Source organism: Delphinus delphis, chromosome 6, assembly GCF_949987515.2.
Source record: "Delphinus delphis chromosome 6, mDelDel1.2, whole genome shotgun sequence".
NCBI classification, from domain to species: domain Eukaryota; kingdom Metazoa; phylum Chordata; class Mammalia; order Artiodactyla; family Delphinidae; genus Delphinus; species Delphinus delphis.
In genome coordinates, this window is record NC_082688.1 from 11,611,586 (window position 1) to 11,626,330 (window position 14,745).

General features: G+C 43.5%; 1 protein-coding gene across 5 annotated transcripts in view; it reads left to right on the top strand.

Moving 5' to 3' along the window:
- The window catches only part of DENND1A (DENN domain containing 1A), a 493,467-nt gene that overhangs the window by 329,994 nt on the left and 148,728 nt on the right, over window positions 1-14,745 (top strand). For all 5 annotated transcript variants that reach the window (XM_060014177.1, XM_060014178.1, XM_060014173.1 and 2 more), the window contains one exon: window positions 12,186-12,311. In XM_060014177.1, coding sequence (XP_059870160.1) covers window positions 12,186-12,311 — 126 coding nt within the window. The remainder of the gene's footprint in view (window positions 1-12,185; window positions 12,312-14,745) is intronic.

Genomic DNA, 14,745 nt, shown 5'->3' on the forward strand with positions numbered 1-14,745 from the left:
CTGAGCACCTACTATGTGTCAGGCTTTGTATTGGGTATAATGGATGCAGAGATGATTAAGACATGCACCTTATTCCCAGTGAGGTCACTGGCTGGTTAGTAAAAGAGGTAACAGAAGGCTGGGCTGCCAGTATTGCCCCCACTTCTCCAATCCCAGACCATTCTCTGTTGCTGTAAATGAAGGCATAATCTGGAACATGAATGTCACTGTTCAACTTAAAACCCTTTAATGGTTCCTCATTTTCTTCTGAGTAAAATTCAAGCTCCATAATATGGCCTTTTATAATCTAGTCTCTGCTTGCCTCTCCTGGCACATCTCTTGCCGCTCTCCTACCCACTTATACCAGCAGCTTTGTTTCCATCCACAGGAACCATTCAGAGTGTCCCCAAAGGGCAGATCAGTAGCCAGTTCAGGATTGGAGATTATTTATCCAGCCAACGTTTTCTGGAGGTGTGCTCAGTGTGTTGGACCATAGGAACATAAAGATGTACAAGAAACAGTCACTGTTCCTGGAAAAGGAGAGATGAGCATGCTGGGAGCGGGAATGGAATGCATTGAGGCTGGAGGTGTGAACAAAAGTATGATGCGTTTGGGCAGGGAATAATAGTTTAGTCCAGCTGGAGCACAGGGTGTGTGTTTGGGAGGGACAAAAGATGAGACCAAAGAAGTAGGTGGGAAGGACCAGATGGGAAATGGTCTTCTGTCATAAAAACAAGTCTGGACTTCATAGTTTGGGCAGTGGGGAATCAACTAAGGTAGTTAGGTCAGGTAATGACTAGACTAAGGGTGGAATGTTGGACCCAACCTCTTGTTGCTTCTCTGGTTCCTAGAATCTAGCCAAGCTCTCCCCACCCCAAATCTGATATTGGACTTGGGTCAGGGGACAGTTTGCTGAAGAGAATTCGTGTCAGTATCACCTGTCACCATTATCCAGTCATTCGTCCCTCATGCTTCAGGGGATTGTCTGTAGGTCTCTCTTCTGTGTTGGACCACTCTCCATGACAGTGTCCACTCCGTGACTTCTAAATTTCATGTAGGAAGGAAAGGAGCATCGTGATCCAGTGTGCCTTGCCCTGAGTGTGTGTGTGTAGGATTTGTCAACAATTGAGTATTTTATGGGAGTTTATGGGGCTTCATTAAAGATGCTGGAGCAGAAGCACTGTGGGACATCAGAAGAGACCTCAGCAATAAACCGCAACTCCAAGCTCTGGAATGCAGTAAATGTTTAAGAGACTTCCTTCCTTTCATTACTGAATTTTACTTTACTTTTATACCAGTTAAGAGTTGTGTTTTATTGGTTGAAATTTCTTGATTCCGTTTTCCCCAGGTCTGTTTAAAAGCTACATTTTATCCTTGAGGATGTTTGGCTCCTGATAGAGGAAGTGCTGCCAGCGAATTCAATTAACTGGCAGAGCTCACAGATATTATACACGGATTTCTTTTTTTCCTTCTTTTTCACAACTGCTACATAAACACAGCTGGGTTTAATATTTGTCGTAACAAAGATTTAACTTGAATCGTTTTACTCTGGGTAATTAATGCTTGGAATCTCGGCTACTTCTTCATTCATTTGTGATCTGCGTTTTTGACTCTGGCTATCTAGATAATGAAGTGTGCTCCTCTAGGTCTTTGCCCTGCCTTAAAACTGCTTAATATTTGGCCGTTCCCACTAGAGAGCAGATGCTTTTCTTTGCAAGAATTGAATTTCTGTCAGCTCTTTTATGCATCATGTGTTTGGAACTGTAAGTGGATCAAGTTGTTCATCACAGCGGGGACACTGTGAAACACATCTATTATACACACTTCCCACCACCCCCCTTCCTGTTTTGTTTTGTTTTTTTTTTCTCCCCTGAGGAGGTGGAGATGCCCAGATCCCCTTGGGAGATATCTCACTCTGTGTGGATGTACCCATGTGATCCACCATGGATCTGGCCTGGCTACATCCGTAAGCATGGAAATCTATATCCATTCAGCCCAGGATTGTTGCTGAGCCGAATCCTGCTTTTATCTTTGTAAACACCAAGCACTTCATTAACTCCCAAATACACATAAGTTTGGGTCACTAGATAAACCCACTAGGCTTAGCATAATGAGTGACATTTCAGTCATTGATGCCCCAGAAAATGTTAATTGTGAGCCCATTATTCTTTTTTATGCTAAAATAATGGCTTGGGTAGTTTTGGCTTTGGAGTTGGGTTAATGTGGAAGAATAATCAGCATCTATTAGGCTCCTGCTGTGTGCCAGGTACTGTGTGAGAGGCTTTGAAAACCTTGACATTCAATCTACATAATAATCCTGAGGGGAAGGGGAGGTACTTTACCCCTTTTTTGTTAAATGAAGAGAAGAAAATAAGATGCCTAAAGACATCCAGCTAATAGCAGGCAGCTGAGTCAGAATCTGAACTCAGGGTTTGCTAGACATACATTCATTGGTTGATCGATGCATGGATTTATTATACATGTTCATTACATGCAGCCACTGCTCCATTTGGGTTGTCCCATTCCACGTCAGGTCTCAGGCCAGCTGATCGGCTTTTATGAACACCTTTGTATCTATCTGAACATGAACTATTGGTGGTGATTGAAATCATTTATTTAGTTTTGCTTTTTCCATCAAGCTCAATGCAAATACAATCCAACTTCCCAAAGCAACCTACCATTTTCTTGCAGTTTTCATCTTGTGAATTTCAATCCCTAGATTCAGCTTTGAGCTGACAGCTGAAAATTCCAAATCTAAATAGTTTAGTTTGTCAACACAGCTTTGAAAAGCAGGAGTCTTGATGATGTTCCTACTGTGATATGCTCATCTTTTGGGCCTCAGATAATGCTAAAGGCAAAAGTGCATTCTAGTGCATTTTTCATTGATATCATTCAATTTGCAGGAGTCATTATGGGACATTCACATGTCTGAGTGAAAGACTGCTGATCTGTAGGATTAATTATAGTTAAATGGAGAGGTGGCTTTTGCTCATGAAGAAAGTCTCCTGCTAAACATTCTTAGGTATGAAAAACTTCAGTCTTCCTCCAAATACTTTTCATTAGAAGCAAGCATTAGTGTCCTGGTTCATTAGCAATGGAGTAACTGCTTTATTGTTGATCTGCAGTCCATTTTGTTGTTGGAAGATGTTGGTATTTTTTTTTTTAAAAATTGAAGTATATGTTGTAAAAAACATGCTTTATAACTTTCCTTTTACAAGAGTGTATCTCTCTTTTCAAAGGTAACTTACATTTGTATTTTGTGCCTTGTGTTTGCAAGAGACTGGTTCTTGGTTTATTCATGTTGACAACTGAAAAGCCTTAGACCTAATTAAAAGAATTTCCACGAGCACCTTTACTGAACCATTTCATTACCCAGCACTGCACAGATTGCATTGTGAAACATGATGATAGTTTAAATCTGACCTTTAAACCTAAACTGCCAGAAGTATGGGGGAGAAAACCTTCTTTGAAAATACTCTATGGATACATACATACACAGGCATACGTGCATGAACATCTATGGATAGAAATAATCTTTATTGAATGACCACCTAATATTATAAATGCACATTTACTTTGAGCTCAAATCTTGTAACCTTCTTTAGTGTTCAGCTGCATTAATTGTGTGTGTGTGTGTGTGTGTGTGTGTGTGTGTGTGTGTGTGGTGTGTTAAAACTAAATTGTTTTTTAGGGAAAACAAAGACAATTTCACTTCGGGCAAGAAAAAAAATGTGTTTGGAGGAAGATGAGTATTACAAATAGATAGGAAAATGCAAAAATCTTTGCTCCTGTGTGTTTCCATTTACAATGCGGAGGTGCTGGGATTAACCAGGCAGGGAGGGGGCTGGAGTGCACTGTGAGTGCAAGACTCCTCCTGAGCTTTATTTGGCAGATAGTAGAAATGGACCTTTTTGTTTTTAAATTGTACTTTTTTACTCCAAGAATGTCATCCTGAGAACTTGATAGTTTGTTCTCAGGATGCTCAACAAAGCCATTATAGCATGTAGTTAAGTAGCCACTCACATAATGAAAATTGATCCTTTTGTCTGACAAAAAGCTGCTTAGAATTGTAATGCTCACCTCTTAACTTTCCGACTTAATACTCGGCCCATAAGATGTCAGGAGAGACAGAGGGAGCAAAGACCTGGGCCGCTGGGGTCATAGCCGGCCCCAGCTTGGAGCTCCGCGTAACTAGCACAGTCCCCACTCCCCCATGGAGAACCAGGCTCTTTGAGGGGAAAATCGGATGCAGAAGAAGCAATTAAAGCCAACCGAGGTCAAGGTACAACCATGTTCTCAAGTAAGAAACAGAAAAGCAAGGAATGAAAGGAAGCAATAATGGAGATATATTAAGTTGTGGAAAAAAATAAACCAGTATCGTGGACAAATCTAATTTGCTGGTCTGAGAAATCCTGGCAGCAGTAAGAATTAATGGAATAGCACAGACTTTGGAGTAAGATCGACTTGTGCTTGACTTTAGCCTCTGCCCCTTGCTGTACTCTCTGTGTGAGATGGGGCTGAGGCTCACTTTTCTCATCTGTATAGTGGGGATAACTGTCTCTGCCTGGCGCACTTGTTCTGAAATTTTAATACAGTGCTGGGCATGAAAACACCTACCATGGCTATTGGTACCTAGTAGAGTACTTGATAAATACTAGTTCCTGTTCCTTTTTCCTGATGAATTCCTGGTTTTCTCAGGAACTGTTACTGGGAAAGAGAGTGGGGTGAGATTGCCCTTACATATCAAGACTTTTTGCTTCAAATTTAGGCAAGAACTAACTAAGGCACAGAGAGATGCACCGTGCCATTTCATTGCCCACGTGAAGGTAGCAGAGGAGCCAATATACACATGCCCCTGAGGATGGGAAAACAAGGCAATAGTTCCTCCACCCTCTCCAGACCCAGACGTTCCCCAGGAGATCTTATAACAAAGCCTTGATGTCTAGTTTATTCACGAAAGGAAGAATCAATCTGCCTTAGTCCTTAAGGGCTATTTTATAAAGGGGGAGAGAAAGTAATTCTATTGCCCCCCCTTCCAGCTGCTGCAGGTGTCTGATTTATCAAAAAAAAAAAAAACTTTTAACTTCAGTTCTGACACTGAGCAGTTAATGCTCAGTTCTGACACTGAGCATCCTGCCCAGGATGACTTGAGTCAGATTTTGAGAAGAACTGTATCTCTACTTGCAGTGTTGTGCCAGCACTGAGGGTGGCCATGGTCCCTGCCTCCCTAGAGCCTTCAGTCTAATGGAGGAGACAGACGTTAATGGACTGCCACATAATATATCATCACTTTGCTGCTTGTCCCTGAAGGAAAGGTACAGGGAGAGTATATGACAAGGGAACCTTGGCCTAATCTGAGGGGGTCAGACCGAGGCAGTGGTATTTGAGCTGAGATCTAAAGGATGAATAGTAGTTGATCTAGGGCCTTGGGTTGTCCAGTATGGTAGCTACTATCCACATGTGGCTATTTAAATTTAAATTGATTAAAATGAAATAAAATTCAGTTCCTCAGTCGAAGCAGCTACATTTCAAGTGCTCAGTAGCAGCTACCACACTGGACAACACAGGTGACCGATCATCTGTGGAAAGGCCTGTTGCACGGTGCTGAATGCTAGGCAAGCGGGTGACGGTGGAGAGAGCACTCCAGACAGAGGAGTTAGCCTATCCAAAGGTCCTGGAGTATAAGAGAGGCCAGTGCAACTGGAACCCGGTTGGTGTGGTCGAAGCCATGGAGGGGGTACAGGAGCCTCGGATCTGAAAAAGGCTGGAGCCTTGCAGGCCAGGCTAGGACTGCCTTTATCCTCAGAGCAACAGGGAAGCTGCTGAAAGATCTTAAGGTGCCAGCACTGATGGAAAGAGGTGGATAGGAGTGTCTCAGAGGTGACTAGGTGAATAGCGTGCCGTCCTTATTCTCCTCTCCCCCTACAAATTGCAACCAAGTGATGAAGAAATAATCTTATACTTGTTGAGTGGTATAAATTGCAAGGGTTATCTTCATCGTAGCGGGAAGGAAGATATGTAAGCTGCTGGTTATACAAAAGAAGCTAAATATGATGATGAATACAATGGGAGAGCCCCTTCTGAAGTAGTAATAAGCTAGCTTGTGGCTGGTCTGGGGGAGCTTGACTGCAAGCCCTCGGGAGCTGGGCCCTGATCATATGCAGCTCTGTTCCCAGCACATCTCCAGCATGGGGCTTGCAAAGATTAGGCATGAACAAAAGTAACAGAACTAATGTGCCCGGAGAAAGAACTATTTGTTCTGACAGGGCATCACAGAAAGTCAGCGGCTTTTTAAAAAAAATTTTAATAGAAGAGTTTTTTTAGAGAATGAGATAAAGAGTATCCCAGGCTTAGGGATAGTTTTGAGGCCTCTGAGATTGAGTAGAAGATAAAGTTGGAAACAGAGCTGGAGCCAGACCCATAGAAGGCCTTGAATATTGTGCTAAGGAACTTGGACTTTATATGTTAGCACCATGGAGTCACTGAAAATTTTAGAAGAAGGAAGTGATGTGATTCAACCTCTTGTTTTAGAAAGATAATTCAAAGTGCAAAGGATGGATTAGACCAGGAAGAAAACAGGAGAAGGGCCACCAGTTGAAAGACGGGTGCAGTAGTCCAGGTACTAATTAAACAAAACGCAAAGCCAGGCAGTTTGTTATGTCAGTTCTCCATTTACATCCATTATATTTTAATCCTCACAGTGTATGTATGTTACAAATACCTCATTTTACAGCAAAGAAAGCTGAAGCTCAGAAAGGTTAAGAAAGTAAGGAAGACTGATTTCTAATCTTAGACTTGGCTCTTGTGACTCAAGCTCTACACTCTACTGCCTGAGGAGTGCGCGGGGATAGAGGAGCAAGTGAAGCCAAGAGACCCCAGAGGTAGAGCCTGTAGTGACCAGGGCAAACAGGAAGAGGGTGCGGGACGGGGTGGGGAACGCTGCATATGGTACTGGACATGTGGCACGTGCAGTGTTGTGTAAGACTGGCCCCGTTGTCCACTTTAATTCATTCAGCCACCAGAGCTTCATTTTCCTTGCAATTTTGGTTGCATCTTAGTGATGACCCTCTGCAAAAGGGAAATGGATGAGTATCAATTTCTCCCCCAATCCTTCCCAACTGAGACCGTTTCTTCCAATGATCATTCACTGAAGAATGTAATCCTAGACTTTCCTCCAAGCACGGAGGCTCGGCCATTGGAAATGCCTTTTAAGATGTCAGAACACTCGCTCATCTGTTCTTCTATTTAGCAAAAAGTGCTGAATGATGACACTGGGCCAAGTACTGCTGGACCACTGCTGGCCCTTCTAGGAACTCACAGTCTAGCAGGAAAGGTAGTAGACACTACAATTCACTGACAACTCGCAGTCCAAGGGGGCCCAGGCTGGGCGTCATTAAGCCTGTCTTAGTGGTCAGGGAATGCTTCACAAAGGAGGGGACATTTGGATTCCCTCTCTCCTTTAACCCAAGGCAATGTTTAATTTGACTATTAAAGAAAAATACCTCATTTAAATTCTGTATTATAAAAGTAACATGTTTTTTTATAAAGCATAATCAAAAACAATCAGAAGTGCATGAAATAGAAAGTGAAAGCATCCCTACACGGTTAAAGTTTGATACGTGGCATTTTAGATTCTTACTACGTATATATATAAATGATTTTTATACATATATATTTTTTTAAATGATTCATGTTATATATATTGCTCTGTAACTTGTGTTTTCTCCCCATTTGGGTGTAGTTTGTGGACATCTTTTCATGTTAGTTCACAGAGTACTGCCACTTTTTTTTTTTTTAGCAGTTATGCAATATTTCAAGGATGTGGTATAATTTACTTAATAGGCCCCTACTCATGGACACTTGGATGGTCTTTCAAAGGGTAAATAGATGTTCACAAGTAGGACAGAAAGGGACAAGGGACAACTCCATCTGAGTTGTCAGCATGTGTTTAGGCTGGAGAGTAGTATATGCTTCTAGATAGCAATTCAGTATCAATCAAATACCCATTACGGGGGGCCAAGGGAAGCGAGGCCAGCTGAGGAAAGCGTCACAGACTACTCGGAGGAGTTGGGATGTTTTCCTGCAGGTGGTGATGGCCAAGGGTGGGGGCACTGAAGGATTTTGATAGAGATCAGATTCATATATTTCCAAGAATACTGAGACAGCTATGGGTAGATGGCGTTGAAGGAAAACTAAAGACAGAGAGCCCATCTGATCTGGGAAACTACTCCACTGATCTGGGCCAGAGAAGATGGGTAGAGCTGAGCAGCACAGGGCCAAGGTCATGGGCACTGAGAGATTCAGGATATATTGGCAGGAGGGTGGTAAGATGTGGAGAATGGTTGTAGGAAGGGAAGGAGAAGAATGGAATCTAACATCTGAATCTAGCCTAGGAGACTGGCTGGATGATGCTGCGGTATCCAAGATGGGAAAAGAGGAGGAGGAGGGAAGTTAAGATGCTGACAAGTTCAATTTTGTACTCTCTTCCCTTTGTTTTCTATCTCCCTCCTGATACCTCAATAAAGGAGGAAACCACCCTTGCTGGCTTTTCTGTCCCTCCAAATTATGCCTGATGATCCCTGATGTTAATGACTTGACCAGCACCCCCAGGAGCACTCAGAGCAAGTTGGGTTTTAGATGTATGACTGTGGGTTATTTAAGCCTTAGATTTTCCTTCCTCACTTTTATTTAAAGGACAGTATGCTATCACCAGTTATCAGTTGTGCATATACTTGAAGTTTCGAAGTTTGAAGTGCTGACAAAAGCTTCTCCTTGTTGTAGGGTGAGGAGAGGTCTTCAGGAGTCTTGGCCTGAGTGGTCACAGGGGCACCAGGAGCCCAGGACCACTTGGCTGGTTCCAGAGCAGCTGGGGCAGGCCGGAAGGCACACACTCCTATTTGCTTAGTTACAATCAGCAACGGCTTCTTTGTGTAAAATGGTAATGAGGCCATTAGGAGAGGCTCACCTGAAGTGCAGCCTTGTGAGTCCAAGGTAATTAAACACCTCCCGAACGAAAGCAAAAGGCCAAGGAAGGTTAAGTGAGGAATAATCTGCGGCACAGGTGGCCCAAGGGCTTTGAGGAGACAAAAGAGAGACACCGGCTTGTACTGTTTCAAAGGATGGAAATGTCACCCTCGTCCTGGGAAAGGCAGGACTTTTATTATTTGGAGGGTGAGAAGTGGGCAATATTTTTAACATTTTAATAAAGCATATTTCTTTTTCACATTGCTATTTCAAGTTGGAGGTCCATGACAGACTGCCAGGGCACTGAGTGGCCTGTGCTGCTTCTCGTGAGCTCTCACCACTGTGGTGCTGGGGCGCATGTGTGCCAGAATCGGGGGGCAGGGGGGGGTCATGATAAACTGAATATTTTCACCCAGGTGTCATGACAGACTCCAGGCTGCTTCCAGAGGAAAATTGTTTTCCTTGGCCCACGTCTGAGTGGAGATGGGGTGGCCGCCCCCTCAACGCATGTTCCCGTCCCTTCTGACTTAGCCAAGAAGTAGATCATCCCACCTTCACTCACTAGGTTGTCCAAGCATGTGGCACGCCCCTTGAGCAGCAGCACAGGATTTCTTCCCCTACACTCAGTAAACACGGATTCTTTTTATTTTAAAAGATTTGGCAACAGAGGATTCTTGCCATTCGGTTTCTTGCCTCAGAATCTCTGCTGTCTCCACATAAAAGCTTATACATGAATGTTTTTAGCAGCGTTAATTATTATTATTAATTAATATTATTAATAATGAAGCTGATGAAGAGATAAAATGTGGTCTTTCCATAGGATGAAATATTATTCAACTGTGGAAAAGAAGGAAGTACTAATAAGTGCTACAATGTGGATGAAACATGTTTATAATGAGCAGTATGCTAAGTGAAAGAAGCCAGTCACAAAAAAAAGACCACCTATTGTAGGATTCCACTTGTAAGAAACGTCCAGAATAGGCAAATTCATAGAGACAGAAAGTGGATCAGTGGTTACCAGAGACTGGGGTGAGGGAGGAGGGTGAGGATTAGTGGGGAGTGAGAAGTACCTGCCAGTAAGATGGGTTTTCTTTTTGGGGTGATGAAAGTGTTCTGGAATTAGATTATAGTGATAGTTCTACAACATTGTCACTATACTAAAACTACTGAATTATAGATTTTAAATGAATGAATTTTATGATATGTAAAATATATCTTAAGCTATTACAAACCCCTTATCAGAAGCTTGGTAATAAGAAATAATGTCCATGCAGCATTTCAAGAGTATATGTAATCCGGGCTTCCCTGGTGGCGCAGTGGTTGAGAGTCCACCTACTGATGCAGGGGACATGGGTTCGTGCCCCGGTCCGGGAAGATCCCACATGCCGCGGAGCGGCTGGGCCCGTGAGCCATGGCCTCTGAGCCTGCACGTCCGGAGCCTGTGCTCCGCAACGGGAGAGGCCACAACAGTGAGAGGCCCGCGTACCGCAAAAAAAAAAAGAGTATATGTAATCCATCCCAGATTCTTAATATTTTTAGGTTCACAGGCACCTTTAGGAACCTGAGGATAGCTATACAGCCTATACCCAGAAAAATGATCATTACTCATTCATATTAAAAATTTGTAGATGATTCATGGACCACCTGCATCTAATTTCCTATTTCATCTTTAAATTTTACCCTAAATTTTATCCTTAAATAATGTCAGGCCCGTTAGGTAGTCCTATATCTAAGCCCCATATAGATTTCTGAAATGTTCTCTTCATATGTCACCTACATGCTTAAAAACAGTCATTAGCTTTACCTTTATCTCAAAATGAAGGAAAAAATTTCGTAATGTATTCACAGCTCTTTACCCCTGCCTTTCCCTCTATCCTCATTTTAAGCCATATTCTCCATTCTCTCCACTGAAGCCACAGTTCTCCCTAGTCTCTGAACTCCTCCTCACTACAGTGTCTTTGCAAATGCTGATCCCCATGTTTGGTACACTGTTCCTTCCCCTCTTTGCAAGTTAATTACTTCAGCTCATCCTTCAGATCTCAGTCTAAGCCTGTTTCTCTCTGGGAAGCCTTCCTTGACCTCCTTGGTGAGCTCTATCACAGGCTTGTCATGGTAGCAATGTCATATGTATTGGTATTTTCTTCACGAGAATATAAGTTTAATGAGGGGAGGACCCTTGTCTGGTTTTGCTCACCATTGTATCACCATTGACTCAAGGCTACCAAGTTGCACAATTCCAGGGACACTTTTCACATGGAACATAGTGTGAGTGGTGTGCCCAGAAGTTGTGCAATATGGCTTCCTGAGATGGATGGCATATTGGAAACAGACCAGGAAGCTTAATGTAGTCTCTGACGTTGAGGGCAACAACCGTCATGTCACACAATCTTTCCTGCATTGAGGACTCATAGGAAAAAATCTCTTTTCATTCTCACTTTCAGGAAATTTTGTGTTCATGTGTGCAACTGCTTTGGACCCAAAGAATCTCACAACTTCTCATGTTTCCCTTTTTGCTTCGCCATGACTTTCTTGTCTATTTTGTTTTAATCTGTTGGGTGCATATCTGTAAGCTATATAAGTGTGTTTCTGTAAGTCTATATAATGACTATTCCTTTAGAATATGAGGTTTATAATAATATATTATACATATTATATATACATTATATATATTTAATAAATATATAATTTATAGTACATTTAATAAATACATATTTGAGTATGAGGTATATTATAATCTGTTATAAATAAGCCATTTATTTCTAATATTTGTAAGTAATCTGAAGAGGAAATGGAATTGGAACTAAAAAAATTTGTGTAGTTTGGGCTCAGATTATAAGACTTCAATTACTATTCCAACTTGGTCACTTCTTGGGTTTGTTACTAGGCATGTAATATAACCTCTCTGAGACTGTTTCACCCTTGTAAGATGGGAGCACAATCCCTTTTCTACAGGATTGTTGAAAGAAGTAAGAAAATTTATGTGAAAGCAATTAACCTGGCACATTGAAACTGCTTAGAAAGTGGTTTTGTTTTTGTTTTTATTAGATACTCCCTAATAGGAGCAAGATTTATTTAAATTTCAAAAACCTGCCCCAATACTGAATGTGTGTTTGTTCTCCCAGCAGTTGATGTGTCAAATCCATCCCCATCCTGGGGGTTCTCTAGAGCTCTGTGTGTGCTGGGTGTAGCCAGCCATCCTCCTCCGACCCTGCCCTCAGCCTCTCTCTCCTTTGTGTCACCAGATCTCTTCACTGAAGAACCGGCTGAAGAAGGTCTCCACAACAACTGGCGATGGTGTGGCCAGAGCCTTCCTTAAGGCCCAGGCCGCTTTCTTCGGCAGCTACCGAAACGCTCTGAAAATAGAGCCGGTGAGTAGCTTCTTGGCATGTCATGAATCCATGTTTGGTCAGGGCCACAGGAAACCTGCTATTCATCTGGTTGTTGAATTCACCAAAAGAGGTTGTGTGTGTGTGTGTGTGTGTATTGGAGGGCTGGGGGAGTGGCCTCCCCTCAAGCTACCTCTTAGCACAAGGAAGCCGAGCTGCCCTGTGTGAAGCACTCTCTGCTCCTGTGAATGTTAGGGCCCCTCCCCTCCCTGGTCAGTAGCACCCTCTGTGGGTCACAGTGCTCAGCACTGCACACACACCTGCTCTCACTGAGGAGTCCAGTAAGCCTGTGAGGTAGCAGTGATCATCTCCACTTGACAAATGGGGAAACCAAGGCTCACAGAAGCAACGACTTGCTGACCAGTGGAGGGGCCAGGTAGGTCGGCCCAGTGCCCATGCTTTCCCACTGTGCCTCAACGCCCTTTTCCTGCACGGGGACCTCTACTCCACACTTGAGAAAGCAAGGCATCCAGGGAGCTCACTTCTTAGATGTTCCCAGAGTGGTCTTGATGTATTGACTACAAAGTATACTGAGGACTGGGGAAAAATGTCTTCTGCCTCCATGGCCCTTCAACCTTTCTGAGCCTCTGTTGCCTCATCCGTGAGGTGATTAGTTATAGTGTGGATATGAAGACACCAGGTCATCCCTAAAACCAAAGAAGCTACCAGCTCTCCCAGCTTCAGTGAGAAGCTGTCATTGGATATCCGCCTCCTCGTAGGCTCTTGGCCAAGGAGAATGGAGAAATTGGCCCAGGGACCTGGGTCGCTGCATAGGAGAGGACATTGGAGGGGACCTTGCTGACAGCCCTTTTCTCTAGGGAGCACGGAGCTCCATTCATCCTGAACAGGCGGAGATGGCAGTCACACTCAGCCTAGTCACAGTGGCTGTGAGGGACCAGCCCAGGTCGCACTGCCTGTAGGTCAGGATGTTTGTTTTTGTTTTAACCCATAGCATTTTATTAGATTAAATGACAGAAGATGAGTAGATATCAGGCAGTGCATTTCATGTGCAGACTCTGACAGTGACTCTTGACCATGCTTCCTCATAAGCCACAGTTATACCTTGCTAAGTACTTTTTCACTATTATGACTCCATTGCGTGTGTAAGTGAAGCACAGAGTGATAGCAAACACCTTGTTTTCCCTTCACCCAGGGCGCATGCTCTGTGAAGTGGCTGGGGCAGTGGCTGCTCAGGGAGCAGCAGCCTAATGCCACCTTGTTCCTTGTCTTCCATCCAACACTTGGGCCTGACTCGCTAGGCTGCCTCAGCTTCAGGCAATGTCATGGTCACATAATAGAAGGGATGCACTCTCTTTGCTTCCTAAGAAATACTTCCCTTAGGTCCTAAAAAGCCCTTCAGCTTAAAGCAAGTTTCTCACATCCTGCTTGTCTCCAAGACAGATGGCTCTGATTCTTTGTCCTGACCTTGGGCCCATCCAAACCAGTCAGGTTCAGTGCTGTTTTGAGAGCTGGTATAATTCAAGGAAAATTCTGTCTTCTTCCCATCTTTAAAGTGAGAATGGGACAACTGGCCCAGTCCTTTCCTTAGGCTGCTGGGAACTGATAGACATGAAGTATTTCCACTCTTACAATGACATCATTGTTGTCATGTATACGTCTAGAATCCAGAGGCTGTTGAGTCTGGTGCATATTGCTGGGTGTATGATCCGGGCAAAAGTTGCTCCTCCAGAGAAGTTTATGGTTGTACTTGCACTTGGCTCTCAAAGGCATCGGATTTAAGGATGGAAGTCCTGGAGTTTAAAGCCTGGCTCTGTACTTGGGCACTTAATCTCTCTGAACTTCAGCTTCTCCACTGTGAACTGAGAATAAGCATACCTATCATTCTGCATCTCCAGATGGTTATAAGGAGCTAGTGAGCCATAGAACCTCTCACAGGAAAGCTGAAACTTGGAAAAAGAAAGACAGCAGCATCCCTTCCTGTGGTGGGCATGGGGTTATCTGAGTGAGCAAAGGCTTGGAGGCAGGACCCTTCATGGCCCCTTTGTCTGGAGTCATGGGTTTGGGTGGGGAGATGGGGCTGCAGGAAAGGTTGGAGCCGGATTTGACAGAGCCTTGGATGGTAGGCTAGGAGTGTGGGCAGAGATGAGGTGTGACTGAAGTCATGTTTGACCAGTAATCCAGTGCTGGACTGAAAAGGAAACTGGAAGCAGAGACTGGGGGACGGCTGGGGAACTCAGAAGAAAGCCCTCCAGTGGTTACACCAGGAAAAGGTACCACGAAGAAGAAATGACTAGATGAGTCTAGAAATAGAAAAAATATGGGAGATGAGGGGCAAGAAATGTCAAAATATCTCCCAAGATTTGGATCAGGAAGAGAATGATGATGCCCATAGTAGAAAAAGGGGAAACTTGAAGTAAAGGTGTCCCCAGTAGCAGATTTATAATGATAAAAACAT